The 18,910-nt window shown below is 44.6% G+C and overlaps 1 protein-coding gene across 2 annotated transcripts in view; it reads right to left on the bottom strand.

The window, feature by feature from the left end:
* Nucleotides 1–9,099: 9,099 nt before the first annotated feature.
* The window catches only part of CNDP1 (carnosine dipeptidase 1), a 51,511-nt gene continuing 41,700 nt past the window's right edge, over nt 9,100–18,910 (bottom strand). The window contains exons 12-14 of one of the 2 annotated variants that reach the window (XR_006389943.1): nt 12,350–12,384; nt 10,375–10,522; nt 9,520–9,657 (exon numbers count right to left, since the gene is read on the bottom strand). Coding sequence is in view for 1 of the 2 variants with exons in the window: in XM_044293080.1 (XP_044149015.1) it covers nt 9,531–9,657; nt 10,375–10,522 (275 nt within the window). In the remaining variant the exon portion in view is untranslated. Of the gene's footprint in view, nt 9,658–10,374; nt 10,523–12,349; nt 12,385–18,910 lie in introns of both variants that reach the window. The other variant, XM_044293080.1, reaches the window with a different exon arrangement.

Here is an 18,910-nt window from a genome sequence, read left to right as displayed (position 1 = left end):
AATAGATTTTTGGCTTTTAGGAAGGAGAGGGCAGTATTTCAGCAATGTACTCTGGCCTCAGGGTGTCTTCAAATGTGACATGGTGCCTGAAAATTATTCCACCTATATCTGCCCTCCAAAAGCCACACAGTGTTCCTGCCATTCTGAGCCCTGCTGTGCGCCCATACAGCAGGCTACAAGCACATATGGGATGTTTCCCTTAATGGGGAGAAAATTGGGAACATATACTGGGGTGCATTTTCTCCTTTAACCCCTTGTGAAAGTGAAAAATTAGAAATGTATGCTTTGAAATCCTTTAACAAGTGTTTCTGCCTTCTGTGAGACACCTGTTTGCTGAAAAGTACCCTTTCCATTACCTAAAATGTTTGAACGGGGGTGCTCTTTCCAAAATGGGGTCACTTCTAGGGGTTTTTAATTTCTGGGGAGCTCAGGATTTTTTTTTTATGCGTCATGGCACCTAAAGTCCATGTCTACCAATTCAGGCCAGCCAAAATTCACATTGAGCAATTTTCCTGCTGTGCGCCCATACAGCAGGCTTAAAGCACATATAGGGTGTTTCCTGAATGGGGAGAAAATGGGTAACACATACTGGGGTGCATTTTCTCCTGCCAATTCAGGTCAGCAAAATCCATATTTTGCTGTTTGACTCTAGAGCCCTACTGTGCGCCCATACATCATTTTTTTTAGCACATATGGTGTGTTGCCCTATTCAGGGGGAAATGGGGAACCCTTTTTGTCCTATTACCCTTTCAGAAAGTGAAAAATGTGTGAAAAAAATTGTAATTTTTCTTTTTCACAGCCAAGTGTTTCCTAATTCTGTGAAACGCCTGATGGGTCAAAGTGCTCACTACACCCCTCAAAATATTCCTTGAGGGGTGTAGTTTCCGGAATGGGGTTATTTTTCTGGGGTTTTCACTGTAGGGTCACCTCAGGGTGTCTTCAAATGCGACATAGCTCCCAATTACCATTACAGCTAAATCCGCTCTCCAAAAGCCATATGGTGCTCCTTCCACTCTGAAGCCTGCTGTGCACCCATACATCATTTTTTGAGCACATATGGGGTGTTGCCGTATTCGGGGGGAAAGGAGGAACAAAATGTGGGGTGCATTTTGTCCTGTTACCCTTTGCGATAGTGAAACATGTGGGTGTAAAGCAATTTTTTTCTGGAATTTTTTTTTATTTTTCATTTTCACAGCCAAGTATTTCCTAATTCTGTGAAATGCCTGATGGGTCAAAGTGCTCACTACACACTTTGAAATATTCCTTGAGCGGTGTAGTTTCCGAAATGGGGTCACTTTTTGGGGGTTTCCACTGTAGAACCACCTCTGTGTGTCTTCATATGCGACATAGCTCCCAATTACCATTCCAGCTAAGGCCGAGTTCACACGAACGTGTGTGACCCGTGACCGTGCTGCGGTCTGCAATGCATGATCGCCAGCCGTAGGTCAGTCGCATCGGATCGTGGACCCATTCACTTTAATGGGTCCGCGATCCGCCCGTTCCTCAAAAAGATAGGACATGTTCTATCTTTTTGTGGAACGGAAGTACGGGATGCAATCCCACGGAAGCACTCCGTAGTGCTTCCGAGGGGTCCCGTTCCGTGCGGCCGTTCCGCAATTCCGGTTTTGCGGACCCATTGAAGTGAATGGGTCCGCATCCGTGATACGGAATGCACGCGGAACTGTGGCCGTGTATTGCGGCCCGCAATTTGCGGGCCGCAATACGGCCACGGATCACACACGTTCGTGTGAACTCGGCCTAAATCCTCTCTCCAAAAGCCATATGGTGCTCCGTCCACTCTGAAGCATGCTATGCACCCATACATCAGCTTTTGAGCACATATGGGGTGTTTCTGTAAACTCTAGATTCAGGATAATAGATTTAGAGTTTTGTTTGGCTGTTAATCCTTGATTTGTTGCAGAAAAAAATTGATTCAAATTAGAAATCTGCTAAAAAATGTGAAATTTTGAAATGTCATTCCCATTTACCTTTAATTCTCGTGGAGCACCTAAAGGGTTAACAACATTTTTAAAATCAGTTTTGAATAGCTTGAGGGGTGTAGTTTTTAAAATGGGGTGATTTATGGGTGGTGTCTAATATGTAAGCCCCAGCAAGTGACTTCATAACTAAACTGGTCCTGAAAAGTTGGGTTTTGGGAAATGTAAAAAAAAATAATTCAGATTTGCTTCTAAAATTCTAAGCATATAAACGTCTCAACAAAAAAAAATGTAATTTTCTAAATGATCCAAGCATGAAGTAGACATATGGGGAATGTAAAGTTATAACTAGGTATTACTATCTATTATAAAAGTAGAGTGATTGAAATTTGGAAAGTTGCTAACTTTTTAAAATTTCTGGTAAATTTGGTCTTTTTTTTATAATTTAAAAATGAAATATTTTGACTTAATTTTGCCACTGTCATGAAGTACAATATGTGATGAGAAAACAATCTCAGAATGGCCTGGATACCGTATTTTTCGCCCTGTAAGACGCACCAGCCCATAAGACGCACCTAGGTTTTTGAGGAGGAAAATAAGAGGTGTGGGTTTTGAACTAATGGTGGTCTGTGCATGACACTACTATGGGGGATCTGTGGATGGCACTGTTATGGGGGATCTGTAGATGGCACTGTTATGGGGGGATCTGTGGATGGCACTGTTGTGGGGGGATCTGTGGATGGCACTGTTGTGGGGGGATCTGTGGATGGCACTGTTGTGGGGGGATCTGTGGATGGCACTGTTGTGGGGGGATCTGTGGATGGCACTGTTGTGGGGGGATCTGTGGATGGCACTGTTGTGGGGGGATCTGTGGAAGGCACTGTTGTGGGGGGATCTGTGGATGGCACTGTTATGTGGGGGGATCTGTGGATGGCACTGTTATGGGGGGTGATCTGTGGATGGCACTGTTATGGGGGGTGGATCTGTGGATGGCACTGCTATATATGTGTCACCCACAGATCCCCCACCCCATAACAGTGCCATCCACATATCCCCCACTCCATAATAGTGGTATCCACAGATGCCCTAATATACCGGAGCTAAACCTGTGGGAGGGGCCGGTGGCATGCAAGTGCGGCGGGGCCGGTGCGGTCACTGTACTCCGGCCCCTCCGCTCACTCACCGTTTTATTGCCTAAACCTTTTATAATAATAACTTAAATTGAAGTTCCGATCCCCAGCCCCATCTGTACTACTTACTAAATGTCCTGTAACAGGCAGAGCAGGGTGGGCGGCCGTAACTCACTGATGTCACATGCCTGCGACGCATACTTTATGAATAAAGTAGGCGGCGCAGGTACGTGACATCAGTGAGTTACGGCCGACTGCCCGCCCTGCTCTGCCTGCTACAGGACATTTAGTAAGTAGTACAGATGGGGCTGGGGATCGGAACTTCAATTAAAGTTATTATTATAAAAGGTTTAGGCATTAAGGAAGTGAGTGAGCGGTGGGGCCGGAGTACAGTGACCGCACTGGCCCCAACGCATTTGCATGACACCGGCCCCTCCTCCCTTCCCCCCGCCAGGATATATATTGCAGTCTGCGACTGCGATGTAAAGTGGCAGCATTCGCCCCATAAGACGCAGGAGCATTTCCCCCCCACTATTTTTGGGGAAAAGTGCGTCTTATGGGGCGAAAAATACGGTAAGTAAAAGCGTTTTAAAGTTATTACCACATGTCAGATTTGCAAAATTAGACTGCGTCCTGAAGGCAAAAAATGGCTGTGTCCTGAAGGGGTTAAATGCGTTGTCTGCTTTTTTTTTTTTTTGTATAAGCGCTGCCTTCTCTGCTCTGTTTACCTGCTCATCACTGCAAATGCTACTGCGAGCAGAACAGAGAAAGCAGCTCTCATATGAGCACTGCTCTCTCTTCGAACAGTGGCTGGGGGCACAGAGGGCAGTACTACTGGGGAGGGGGCACAGAGGGCATTACTATTGTGAAGCGTGCACAATGGGCATTTCTACTATGGAGGGGGCATAGTGGGCATTATTATTGTGAAGGGGGCACAATGAGCATTATTACTGTGAAGGGGGCACAATGGGGATTTCTACTATGGAGGGGGCACAATGGGCATTATTACTGTTAGGGGGCACAATGGGGATTTCTACTATAGAGGGGCCACAGAGGACATTACTAGCACAGTGGGCATTACTTCTATTAAGGGGGCACAATGGGCATTATTACTGTGAAGGGGCAAAATCGGCATTATTAGGGTACTTTCACACTAGCGTCTTTCTTTTCCGGTACTGTGTTCCGTCCCAGGGGCTCAATACCGGAAAATAACAGATCAGTTTTATCCTAATGCATTCTGAATGGAAAGCATTCCGTTCAGGATGCATTAGTTCAGTCCCTCTAACGTTTTTTGGCCAGAGAAAATACCACAGCATGCTGAATTATTCTCTCCGGCCGAAAATCCTAAACACTTGCCGGGAATGCCAGATCCGGCATTAATTTCTATTGAAAAGTATTAGTGCTGGATCCGGCATTAAAATTGCCGCATTGACGGATTCATTCTTCCGGCCCGCGCATGCGCAGACCTTCAAATCTGTGAAAAAAATAAATACCGGATCCATTTTTCCAGATGACACCGGAGAGACGGATCCGGTATTTCAATGCATTTGTCAGACGGATCCGCATCCGGATCCGTCTGACAAATGCCATCTGTTTGTGTCCGGATTGCCGGATCCGTCAGGCAGTTCCGGCGACAGAACTGCCTGCCAGAATCCTCTACCGCAAGTGTGAAAGTACCCTTAGGGTACTTTCACACTTGCGTTAAACTTTTACGGTATTGAGTTCCGTCCTAGGGGCTCAATACCGGAAAAAAACTGATCAGTTTTATCCTAATGCATTGTGAATGGAGAGCAATCCGTTCAGGATGCATCAGGATGTCTTCAGTTCAGTCACTGTGCAGTTTTTGGACGGAGAAAATACCGCAGCATGCTATGGTATTTTATCCGTCCCAAATTATGGAACACTTGCCGAAATGCCGGATTCGGCATTATCTTCCATTGAAATGCATTAATACCGGTTCCGGAAAAACGGATCCGGTTTTGAGGTCTACACATGTGCAGACCTTTAAAAATGTGAAAAAGATAAATACCGGATCCATTTTTCCAGATGATAACCAGAGAGACGGATCCGGTATTGCAATGCATTTGTGAGACAGATGCGCATCCGGATCCGTCTACAAATGGTATCCGTTTGCATACAGATTGCCGGATCTGCCTGCCGGAATCCAACAACGCAAGTGTGAAAGTACCCTTACTATGACGGGGGCACAGTGGGCATTATTACTATAAAGGGGGCACAAGGGGGATTATTACTGTGAAGGGGGCACAAAGAGGGCACTACAACTGTGAAAGGGGCACAGAGAAGGCATAACTACTGTGTGGGTGCTAGCCACATACTAGTACTCCTTAATGCTTGTTAAGATTCCTTTCTAATGAGCGATGGTGGGGGCTAGGAGTGACCTTGAAGTTATAGTAACTTTCCACAAGAAGCTCACAGTTCATTAATGTAAAATGGCAGCATGAAGTACAAACATGGAGTCTTAACCCTCACAAGGGGGTACAATTTTTTTAAAGTATTGGTGGGGGGGGGGGGGGCAGAGAAAGGACCCGCCCCGGGTGCCAAACACCCTAGGCACACCACTGGTTGTTAGTGTTTACCATTGGTTAGTGCACCTTTTTTATTAGCTTCCTGCTTGACTTCCTTTATTTCGCCCACTCATGCTCCCCTACTATGTCTGCCTTTCTTTCCACACCTGCCAGTTTGCTATGCCACAAAGTCATAGTTACACTTGAAGAATATGGACAAAAAAAACAACTGTCATAAAAAAGCAAACCTAATGTATTAATATGTCATCATAGTGGACTTCAATCCGAATTTCAGGGGAAATTAGATTCGCTGTGAAGCCAAATTTCCTTGTGCTTTGTGGTAACAAATCAATTTTCGCTACAATGGTGGTAAAAAAAATCCTACTCGCTTCACCCATTAGCACACAATGACGTCATCACACACTGAGCGATGAACGCAGCATCTGAGGGGTTCAATGACTGGGGGGGGGGCGCAATCACTGATCCCCATCACTGCTCCCCATCATTTTGTGAAATTCGGCGAAGCAGCCGAATCAAATTTTTGAGAACTTCGCTCATCTCCAGTCATCACCCCTTCCTAAAAGATAAGTTAAGCCCCTCAGCAATATCTAGAATGAAGATAGGAGATACAGTATTTGAGATGTTTATTCAGAAGTACTCCTATGCACTCCCCATAAACACTAATTTGGGCTCTGAACTAACTCCTCTTTTAATGAACAGGACACCACTCACACAGGACATCCCCCTTCCACAACACTTTGCCTCCACCATCTCTATCCGCAGTCTACGATTCTGATCAGTGACTGCAGCTTAGCTGCATGGTGTATAGGAGTTCCTCTCTCCATATAAACTTGGTCTGCTGTTCTGTATCTCCCTCACGCTTTACACTGCATCACTACCTGTTCAATTTTGCTGCTGTGTGTAAGTGGAAGGTGAGTACGTGGAGAGATGATTAGCTAACAATAAGGACAGAAGATTATAAAATACAGGGACCCAAGCCCTCAGATAGAAGAGGACTATGAGGAAGCTGTAGATAGAGGGGAGGAGCATTAATAAGGCGGAAGGGCATGGGGAGGTGCTTTCACCAGCCATTGATTAGTGAACTGTTGACTCCTCCTACTGAACGGTGTAGGATTCGCTGCGGAAGGAGAGGTTTTAGGGAAGTTGCTTGGGGTGTTTCCAAATTTTGCGCCTAGTTACGCCTTTGGGTACAGTAAGGTGTCATAGACTACTTTGGGGGCTGTATTATTGCTGCATTCCACTTGCATATTATTCTGGTGTCAATGGGTGGCCTAAATTAAATGGACTCTACAATTTGGACAACCCCTTCGTAATCACCAGTGTGGGCACAACACAAAAATACACATCTCATATACTGCAGACCTCTTTATGAGAAGGACGAGGCCTTATCCAAGCAATCAATAAAAACAACAAAAGAAAAAGAGGAGGCGGCACAGTTGCTACACACTAAACAGTCTCCACTGCAAACCAACTGGCCATCCACCGCACGTCTATGCCTCCAGTACAATGTAGCAGTGCTCAAGCCCAACAGCAATAAATATAGTCCAATGTGAAGAAAACGATAAGGGTGGCACTAACCAATGTAGTAAAAAATGAATAATCCTTTATTTCATCCGGGATAACATTCAGCAGAGCTCATGGGGCAAGATGTCAGTTTCTCAAACATAATAGCGTCGACGGCCGTTTCGCGCAGCTTTGCACTTCCTGGGGCCACTCTGATCCTTACTTTTCCGAAAAGAGGTTCTGCAGCATCTCCATCTCAAATTCCATAATTTTATTTAAAGAATTAGAGTGTTTCATATAATATAAAGATCTAACCCCTAAGTTTTGGAACTAAACATAAAAAAAAAAAAATCAGCAACCAATTCAAACTAAAAATGTGAAGCAGAAAATGTACTGTAAAGGTAAAAATCTATGTATCCTCAAAAACTGAAAATCTGCATCCATTAAACAAACACTATCCATATATCTTAGTTCAGTAACATATTATATGCTCTGGCCATTATCCATCATACTGGAAGAGTATTGTTATGTCACCACATTTGGTGGTCAGGGATAAAGTTGTGAAGAAATAGCAGGGTTCAGTTATAGTTAGAATATCCCAAGCTCTGAACACCTCGTATAGCACTGTCCAATTCATAACCCAAAAATGGGAGAAGTATGGCACAACTGCAAACCTATCAAGACATGGCCATCCACCTAACCTGACAGCCCAGGCAAGTAGAACATTAAGTAGAGAAGCAGCCAGGAGGCCCATGGTCACTTTGTAAGAGATGCTCAGGAAGGAGAATCTGTCCACAGGACAACAATTAGTCGTATACTTCACAAATCTGGCCTTTAGGGAAGAGTAGCAAGAAGAAAAGCATTTTTAAAAGCAAGCCATAAAAAGTCCCATTTGCAGTTTGCCAAAAGCCATGTAGGGGACACACCAAACATGTGAAAGAAGGTGCTCTCATCAGATGACACCAAAATACAACTAAAACTGCACATCACCCTAGAACACACCATCCCCAACAGGAGACATGGTGTTGGCAGCATCATGCTGTGGGAATGCTTTTCTTCAGCAGGGACAGGGAAGCTGGTCAGAGTTGATGGGAAGATGGATGGAACTAAATACAGGGCAATCCTGGAGGAAAACCTGGTAGAGGCGGCAGAAGACTTGAGACTGGGGTAGAGGTTCATCTTCCAGCAGGACAACGATCCTCAATATACAGTCAGAGCTACAATGGAATGGTTTAGATGAAAACATGTGTTAGAATGGCCCAGTCAAAGTCCAGACCTAAATCCCATTGCGAATCTATGGCAAATTGCTGTTTACAGACACTCCATCCAATTTAGCTGAGCTTGAGCCATTTTGCAAAGAAGAATGGGCAAAAATTAAAAAATGTCAGCTTCTAGATGTGCAAAGCTGGTAGATACTGTACATACCCCAAAAGACTTGCAGCTGTAATTGCAGAGAACGGTGGTCCTACAAAGTATTCACTCAGGGAGGCTGAATATAAATGCACGCCACCCTTTCTAGATTTTTATTTAGGAAACATTTTTGGGGTGTAACGTGGAAAAATGTGGAAACATTCAAGGGGTATGAATACGTTTTCAAGGCACTGTATATAATCCTGCGATTTTCCAACAGGCCACTAGGTCTAATAATAGGTTACAATTTCTTGTTCTTTACAGGTAACCTTTCAGTAGATATCTCATTATTACCACAGGCAGAATTACAATGACAAGAAACACTATTGTATAGAAAAGACAAGATCCACCATTCACAATAGGTGATATCAGAGGTCACAGAGCATGCCTAGAAGACTCTCCCATAAAAGTCTCCCCTTCTGTCCAGTCTGTCTATGGCCCATGTAGCTCCTTTCAAAAGACAGGAAGTCTTAACATATTTTCAGTGTGAAAACTTCACAATTTTTTGATTTTATATATTTTTTTAATATATAGTATATTAATAGTGACATGATAGTGGCATGTTTTTAAAAAAAATCAAAATATGCTTAACATAAAAGCAATAGTCACCTCAACCCCTCCCTCCACATCAGGACTCAATGGACATGTTGGGTGTTGCTGTGGACAATGCTCTGAATGTGGGACCGTTCTTCTGCTTCCTGGAGGCTTGGACCTTTGATTGCAAAAAGCAACACAGAATAACGCAGCAGGCAGGAGTGGTTTGTAAAAATCATTGTATTAAAAAAAAAATACATGAATATAAAATATCAGAGGATAAAAGATCGTCAATAAGCAAAGTTGTTCTTATAAAACATTAGTACAGTGTCTCAGTCAGCATAAGATATCATATGATACTATGAGCAAACCCGTCTGCTCTGTAGAAATACTGAAGGTTTTGGTGCTAATGTGCCACAAAGTAACCAGTAGCCATCTTGTCTGCATCCTGGACATTGGATTCCTTATATTCAGCTTCCAATAACCTGACAGCGCGTTACTTTTTTGGCATTTGATTTTGTTTGCAAATCTTCATGAAGTTTTGACAATTCCAAGAAAAATGATGCAAATACTTTGGTCCCCTGTATGTAATTAGATCTACAATAAAGATGAGAGAACACATCTATTAGATCAAATCTCCTTCAACGTTTGTACTGTGTTTACATCCCAAAATACAGCATTCCCATCTGGAGCTTTATGACATATCCACGATGACAGGAGCAGGTCCAGAGGTGGGACCCAGACCTATCTCAAAAACAGGGTCCCATCTCCAACTGCCACATATGGAGAAGTGGACGCACTTGTGTGGCTCTGTTCTTATCTATGCGCCTTCCAAAAAATAGCTGACTAAGCACACTTGGCTATTTTTGGAAGTCACATTGAAGTTAATGAAAAGTGTGACCACCTTTCCATTCATGGTAGCGCAAGACAGGCCCTTTTCTCCAGATAGGAGTGGGTCCCAGAGATAGCACCTGCACCTTCCAGACGTTTAGAGCATACCTCACCCACACCGATGGTTTAACAGCTCCCCTTGTATCAGTGTATACACAGAAAGCTGTCAATCATCATGAGTGGGCAGGGTAATCAGGACTCTTACTATCTCTCAGGAGTCCTGCCAGGATTTTCTCTCCTTTTTACTCAGAATCCTGCACCAAGTCATATAAAACTATATATCGCAGAGCTCAGCTTCTCTCCTTCTTTCATATCCCACGCTCAGATAGAACACCAGGGATGACAGGTTCATTTTAAATGTCTGGCGCAAAATGTATCCCTAACCACCAATTTCTGTGTGATTCTTTATAAAATGTTTCTCACCTGCTTATTTTTTCATTTTGTGAGTGTTCACCATCATCTGCACCACCAATGGGAAGCATCATTATCTTCTTTTTGGTGAGTTCCTGAAAGGTCCGGGCCAGTGGAATAGTTGAACCATCCCTGATCATGTCTGGTGTAACACCAAACACTACAAAGTACAAGAGATATAATCACATACTGTCCTATCGCCAATAAACATTCAGTAATGAGATCTTTCAAGCATGCTGGTGATGCTTCACACTTACTAAACTCTGACATATATATTCCCAATGGTCTACTCAACTCATGAGATCTTGTAACCTCATTGCTGGAGTACATACAGCATTTACCAATATTTTATCTGTTATGTCTTTAACACAAGTGTATTTTAAAACTCATTTTAGCTACTCCAGCCCCTCGATCTAAATACTTTTGTAATTGTATGTAATTACAAATGTATTATAGCTAGTGATTTATTCAATGAAATCTATCTGTATGTTACTATATCTCCACCTGCTGTTTGCGCTTTTTGAAAAACAACTAAATAGCCCCTTCCACCATTCATATGCAAAAAGGGTGAGGGTCATCTATTATACTGAAATACTCCTATATTAGGCGTATTTCAGGCACAGATTGTGATGCAACGGGTAGTTGCGCCACAATCTGCGACTTTTCCCCGCTCACACCAGGTCTAAAGTTTTGGCCGTGGTGGGGGCGGGCTGGCAGGCCCGTCTAATATACTATTTTCTATGCCTGTTTCAGGCATAGAAAAGGGTCTAAATGTAAGGCAGCTAGGAAGCTGTTTTACATTTAGAAGCGACGGTGGATCCGCTAAAATTATGAAGATGCCGGCGCCTCTACAGAACTTTGGCAGATCCAATGCCACAGCAGGGATTTATCAAGACTGGCGTCTTAAACATCTAAAATGGGCCCCATTGTCTCTGTGAGTTGGCATACCTTTTGTACAGTATAGGAAACACAGTTTGCTCCACTTTTCTTGTACAGAGGGATGCATACTGTGCAGTATATGGGGCTTTGTTTTACAGTGGGAGTCTTGTGGCAGGGGAATAATCCCTATCTGTGCAGTGTCCCACTCCGTGTTAGAAGTGGGTCCCTAAACCTTTTATAATGTCATGTTTTGCTAATGTCAATTTTGTCTGTAATAGCTGCAAAATCCTTACAACAGGCTGGCAACTGCATTACACCGATTCACCACTAGGTGGTGCCATCACATTACATATAAAGAACAGGTCAGTCACAGGAAGTTTGATGAGAGGTTAGTGGAGGAAAGGAGAGAGGGATAACATGTAGCTTCTGATGTGTGCCCCTGGGCACTCTCCAGTAGGGCAATCTAGAGAGAATCAAGGCCAAGGTTACTGGATCCTTTCTGAAGCTCCATTGTCCAGCCAGTGACAAAGTGGCCTTTTGTGTGTAAAGGCTACCTGTCCAAAATAATGGAGCAGAAGACTGTTGCCTGCCGCTAGGGAGACCGCCCTGTTGGTTGAAAAGTTCTGATCAAGATCCAGGTACCGGAAGTCTGGGTTATTGGAGGGAAGCCACAGCTAAAGAAAGTACCTTTCCCACACCAGCCAAACCTAAGCCTGTATTAACCAGCCCTACCGAGCCTGTTGTTGGGATTTGCAGCTCAGCCATTTTATTGTATACCAAAGTACTACTACTGGATTATAACTACCTTAAGGCAATTATTTAAGTAAAGTTCCAGTCTGTTTAACTACTGACTCTCTCCATATTCGTCACTATCCCTCATTGCACCTAATGGTGCTGGTGTCACGAACACCAGGGACCCTGCCTCTACGGCACCTTAAAAACCACACAACCAAGGGCAACTCAACCACCATCTGGCGGGAATCCCTGGACAACAGAGTGTGCCCCGAAGGAACTGGTGCTGTCCTTCCATTCACTGCATGCCGGCCCAGGGAGCTCTACAGAACTGTGAGTAAACTACTACTATCCCCATCGGCCCACTAACACTCACATATTGCCCCTGCGGCCCGGTCGCTGCATCTCCACCTATGATGGAAGGAATAAAATTATATGTGGACAGAGTCAATTTTTACCATATTCTATAATAATGACAAACATCTTGTGCAGCAGATCTGCTGCAGATTCGCACAAGGATTAGTCCTATTTTCATCACAATACTTAACACCATGGTGGCCAGAAATTCATGAGGTATTTTTACTATGCATGTAAATGGAATCCCAATTAACATGCATTGGATGAGGCATTCACTAAATTTAGGTGCAGAATCCACACTGAAATCTGAGACAAGTAGAACTGTCGGACTACCTAGTTGTGCATTTAAAGATCATCTGTCAGCAGCTTTGATAATGCTAAACTGCTGATGGCACTAAATTAGGGCTGGAGAAGACAGTAGAATATGAACCTCTACACTGCCATATTGTTCTTCTTCATTGCAATAGTGCATCACTGAGAAGTGTTCTCTGCTCCGTGCATTGAGTTGCCTGCACTTCTGCTTCGAGCGACAGTTGTAGCATCCATCCAGCAGATCCCTACAGTTGTCACTCTGGGGGGTGAAGCAGCTCAATGTGGAGAAGAGAGAACACTTCACAGCAATACTCTGCTTCCATTGCACTAGAGGGGCAGAACCTGGCAGAATTAGGTGTGGGAATTAGCTCTGGTAGAGGCAGGATTGACCAGCTTGCAGACAGTCAGAGACAGTGACACACAGGATGAAGTCCAAACAAAGTTCCACTTTATTGTGGTTTCAACAACAAAAATAAAAGGCCTTTACATTTCAGGCAAAACACAAAAACAAATCCTGCTCGTCTGAGCACTACCTAAACCGTGTTTCACTAACTACACAGTACTGTCAGCCCTGAAGTTCTTCTCGCAGCAAGTTACTCACAAGCACCAGCATATCAGTCCCAGCTCTTTTCTAGCTCTCAGCCCAGACTCTTATGAAAGTACTGCAGGTGCAGCTAATCAGAGACAGCAGGCTAGAACTCTTACCAGAAGTGGACTGCGGATTGGTGAACCTGCCCAACTCTTCCCCAATCCAAAACTCCAGGCCCTATGTTGGCTTTTTACAAAGCCACTTCAGGAAAGCTTGGGCTTTCCACTACATACTGGGCATTCTCTGGAGCTTAAGCTGCATATGACAGGATTCTGGGGGAAAAATACCTGCCATCAATCGCTCTACCTGTCACTGTCTCACATACCCTCCCCCTCATTTTGAACCTGTGGGGTCGGTCACTTTTAGCTATCAGACAATGTGTCCTAGACAGAGCATCTGCATTTCCTTGCAGATTCCCTGCTCTGTGCTCAACAGAAAAGTAAAAATTTTGTAAAGTGAGAAACCACCTCGTCACTTGTGCATTTCTCTCTTTTTGCTGGCACACCCATGTAAGTGGAGAGTGGTCAGTGACCAACCTAAAGTGGCGTCCCAACAGGTGATTCCAGGGCCCACTTAATTGCTAAGCACTCCTGTTCAACAATGCTATAATTTTTTCTCAGCGGGAGTAAGCTTCCTGCTCAGATATGTCACAGGATGTTCCACACCGTCAACCTCCTGTCACAACACTGCACCTAGCCCAACATCAGATGCTTCAGTCTGGACGAGAGCCACTTTTAATTCTTGGAATGCCTGTTCAGCTTCTGCATTCCCCTTGACCATGACAGACTTACTTCCCTTGGCAAGGGCTGTTAACAGGGCTGCTGTATTGGCAAAGAGAGGAATAAACTTGCGGTAGTACCCCACAATTCCTAAAAAAGCTTTCACCTGATTTTTGGCCACAGGATGTGGCCACTGTTGGATAGCTTCAACTTTATTTATCTGAGGCTTTACCATTTCCCTGCCAATTATGTAACCCAGGTAACTTGCTTCCTCCAGGCCTAAAGTACACTTTTTGGGATGGGCGGTCAACCCTGCCGCTCTGAGAGAATCTACTGCAGCTTGTACTTTTGGTAAGTGGCTCTCCAAATCGTGACTAAAAATAATGATGTCATCCAAATAAGCTGAAGCATACCGACTATGGGCTTTAAAGGGCTTCTGTCACTCCACTAAACTCATTATTTTTTTTTTGGTCTCCCTAAAATCTTTATGCTGCGATTTCTCAATATATATAGCTATTACTCTGTTTGGTTCAGTAGTTCTATAAAAAAAACTGACTTTTATATTATGCAAATTACCTCTCTAGCAGCAGGTAGGGCGGCTACCTGCTGCTAGCAGCCGCATCCTCCATTCATAATGACGCCCCCTCCTCATGTTGATTGACAGGGCCAGTGGACGCGCTCGTCCTCTGACTGGCCCTGTCTGCATTTTAAATCTCGCGCCGGTCTTCAGTTGGCGCAGGCGCACTGAGTGGAGGACACTCGTTCGGCCGCTCCATCCTCAGTGCGCCTGCGCTGGGTGTACATGTGACGTCATCGGCGCAGGCGCACTGAGGATGGAGCGGCCGAGCGAGTGTCCTCCACTCAGTGCGCCTGCGCCAACTGAAGACCGAGATTTAAAATGCAGACAGGGCCAGTCAGAGGACGAGTGCGTCCGCTGGCCCTGTCAATCAACATGAGGAGGGGGCGTCATGAATGGAGGATGCGGCTGCTAGCAGCAGGTAGCCGCCCTACCTGCTGCTAGAGAGGTAATTTGCATAATATAAAAGTCAGTTTTTTTATAGAACTACTGAACCAAACAGAGTAATAGCTATATATATTGAGAAATCGCAGCACAAGGATTTTAGGGAGACCAAAAAAAAAATTATGAGTTTAGTGGAGTGACAGAAGCCCTTTAAGGACAATGTCCATTAATCTTTAAAAAGTTGCTGGAGCCCCATGTAACCCAAAGTGTAAGCAGACATATTGGAAGAGCCCATCTGGGGTAACAAACGCAGTTTTTTCTTTTGCTCTGTCAGTAAAAGGAACTTGCCAGTAGCCTTTGGTCAAGTCAAGGGTGGAGAAGTATCTAGCATGACTGAGTCTCTCAATGAGCTCATCAACTCGTGACATAAAATATGCGTCAAACTTGGATACTTCGTTCAACTTACGGAAGTCATTACAAATCAGGTTTAGGAATCAACGCTATGGGACTGGACCACTCACTTTTTGATTCCTCAATCACCCTGAGGGCTAACATTTTCTTAACCTCTTCAGATATGGCCTGTCGGCTGGCTTCAGAAACCCTGTAAGGTCTTGAATGAATCCGTACATGTGGATCGGTGACAATGTCATGCTTAATGACATTTGTCAGCCCTTGCAACTCTGAAAACACGTCAGTGTTCCTCTGCACGAACTCCTTGGCCTCCTGTCTCTGTGACTTTGACAGGGAATCAGACACACTAACTTCAGGAGTTCCACTGCAGGGAACATTCAGAGCTGACAGAGTCTCTCTGTCTTTCCAGGTTAACATGGTACAACTGTTCTGGCTTCCTCTTACCAGGCTGGTACACCCTATAGTTTACCTCACCCACTCGGTCAATTATCTCATAAGCTGCCTGCTATCTAGCGAGAAATTTACCGTCTACCGTGGGCACTAAAACTAACACTCGGTCCCCTGGGTTAAAGTTTCTTATTCTAGCGGACCTGTCATATACCCGGCTTTGGGCCTCTCGAGCCTGTTCTAAATGCTCTTTATTAATTGGCATGACAGCAGCAATTCGGTCTTGCATCAGGGAGATATATTCTATTACACTCCTGTAAGGGGTGGGCTCTTGTTCCCAGGTTTCCTTTGCTATATCAAGGAGACCACGCAGATGTCTGCCATATACAAGTTTAATGGGCGAAAAACCTGTGGATGATTGAGGAACTTCACGAATGGCAAACATAAGAAATGGCAAAGACAGTCCCAATCCTTCCCATCCTTGCTGACCACCTTCCTTAACATACTCTTTAATGTTTTATTAAATCTTTCTACAAGACCGTCAGTTTGCGGGTGATACACAGATGTATGCAGGTATTTAATTTTTAACAATTTACACAACTTCTTCATGACTCTGAACATGAAGGGGGTACCCTGGTCGGTAAGTATCTCATTAGGTATACCAGTCCGGGTAAACATGTGAAACAATTCTCGTGCTATGGTCTTAAACGAGGTGTTTCTTAGCGGGAATGCCTCAGGATAGCGGGTGGTGTAAATCAACACCACCAGGATATACTGATGCCCCCTAGCAGACTTTACTAAAGGGCCAACCAAATCCATGGCAATCCTGTCAAAAGGAACCTCTATGATAGGTAGAGGAACCAGTGGACTCACTTAGCTGGCACTTAGGGCAGGACTCACAGTACCTTTGTACCTCAGTATACACACCAGGCCAGAAAAATCTCTGCAAAATGCGTTCTCTGGTTTTGTCACATTCTAGGTGTCCACTAAGCACATGCTTATGAGCCAGGTCTAACACCATTCTACTGTATGACTGTGGCACCACGAGCTGCTCAACAGCTTCCCCACGTATTTTATCAACCTGATACAACAAATCTTGGGAATTAGCTCTGGTAGAGGCAGATTGACCAGCTTGCGGACAGTCAGAGACAGTGACACACAGGATGAAGTCCAAACAAAGTTCCACTTTATTGTGGTTTCAACAACAAAAATAAAAGGCCTTTACATTTCAGGCAAAACATAAAAATAAATCCTGCTCGTCTGAGCACTACCTAAACAGTGTTTCACTAACTATCCTATACACGGTACATGTGGGGGAACATTTTATCGGTCCCTGGAAATTGAGGCACACCATTTATGACTTTAACATTCTCCCTTGACTTTAATAATGTGGGATCTCTGAGTTGCTCAGTGCCAAAATTATCCCGAGGTACCTCTAAATCAGGCATATCTCCACTTTCCTCTGGCTCCTCTGTCTCACCAGCAAGAACATCTAAGGGATAATTATTGGGTTCAGTGGTCACCCCTACTGCTGGCACCTCAGCATCCTGCTCAAGGGTACCGGGCTTATCACAGGGCACACATTATTGTCATAAGGAACCCTTATAGTGGAGCGCACACTTTTCATTCCCCACAAGTCCTAGAACAATGGTGTCATGACCCAGGTTGTATTCGAACCGGGATCTTCCTGGTCTCTTAAACCATAGCCTTACCTGTTGTGCTACAGAAGAGATCTAGACTTTGGGAATGTCCTTACTGTGTTCAACACTACATCATACTCTCTAGCTCCACCTGCTGCCAGCTGTGGACAATTCTCAATCTGGACAGCCTTTAAATAGGAAGTGAGGTCATCACTCAGTGCCCGTTTATTTGGATTTCTTCCCTGGGTGTTTTGACTTCAGTGATCTTCCTTGTATTGAACTCCTGCCTGATATCCCGACTATTCTACAGCCTGCTGATTTTGTACCTTGCCGCCAGATCGTGAATGACCTTAGCCAGCCTGACTCTTCTCCGGATTTTGATTCTGAACTATTCGCCTGACGACGCTTTGCCTGGATCTCAAGCACACTATTTCCACTTCGGACACTACCTTTTACAGGTACCTTACATAATAAACGGGCCACAATGGCAGTGGACCCTGCTGAGATTGTTAAGGCGATTACACGTCAGGGACAATTGATCGGAGCTCATGAACAGCATCTTGCTTCCCTGGACGCCAAGTTAGATGAACTTTGCACCATGCTCAAATCTTGTTTGCCTGGTTCCTCTGCAACGGTTCAGACTCCGGATCCTACTCCTACTACGGTCCAACCCGCCTCTTCTGTACCACCAAAACTTCCCTTGCCTGACAAGTTTGGTGGTGATACTGAGGACTGCAGAGGCTTTTTAAATATTTGCCGTTTGCATTTCCGCAACAACCCTGCAACTTTTAGCACTTCGTCTGCCAAAGTGACTTTTGTAATTTCCTTGTTAAAGGGGAAGGCCCTGGCCTGGGTCTCTCCTTATTTGGAACGCAACGATCCTGTACTCCAAGATGCTGAAAAATTTCTGGCCTCTCTCCAGATTGTATTTGACAAGCCAGGTAGAGTTTCTGCAGCTGAGTACTCCCTCTTGGACATACAACAAGACACCAGATCTGTGGCACAGTATGCTATTAAGTTCCGTACCCTTGCTGCTGAAACAAATTGGGACTCAAGGGCATTACGTGCAGCCTTCCGAAAAGGTCTTACGGATCGCATCAAGGACGAATTAGTCTATAAGGATCTCCCAGAAGACCTTGAGAAATTCATAGAGCTGTGTGTTCGTCTGGATGTCCGGTACCATGAAAGGTGCCAAGAGAGACTTAGAACCCGCAAGTTTCCTAGGCCAGCTTACCGTTTGGCCCCTAACTTCCAAGCACCACCTCAGCCAGAACCTGAAACCTCTGTTGAACCCCAGACACCTGTGGAACCCATGGAGGTGAGCCGTCTCCACCTAACTGAGTCAGAGAAACAAAGGAGGCGTTCATTGGGCCTGTGCCTGTACTGCGGACTTAAAGGACATTTAGTATCTGTCTGCCCCTCCCGTCCAGTAAAAGGCAGGGTCTAACCAGTGTTGGAGGAGCTGGCTTAGACCTTACAGGTAGATCCTCCAAGACCAAGATTACTGTTCCGGCTACTATCCATTTATCTTCTAAGCTTGTTTTCTGTGAGGCTTTTGTGG

The sequence above is a fragment of the Bufo gargarizans genome, chromosome 5 (genome assembly GCF_014858855.1).
Source record: "Bufo gargarizans isolate SCDJY-AF-19 chromosome 5, ASM1485885v1, whole genome shotgun sequence".
Classification (NCBI taxonomy): Eukaryota; Metazoa; Chordata; class Amphibia; order Anura; family Bufonidae; genus Bufo; species Bufo gargarizans.
Note: the sequence above shows the minus strand (reverse complement) of the source record. Positions and strands in the feature narration are given on the sequence as shown.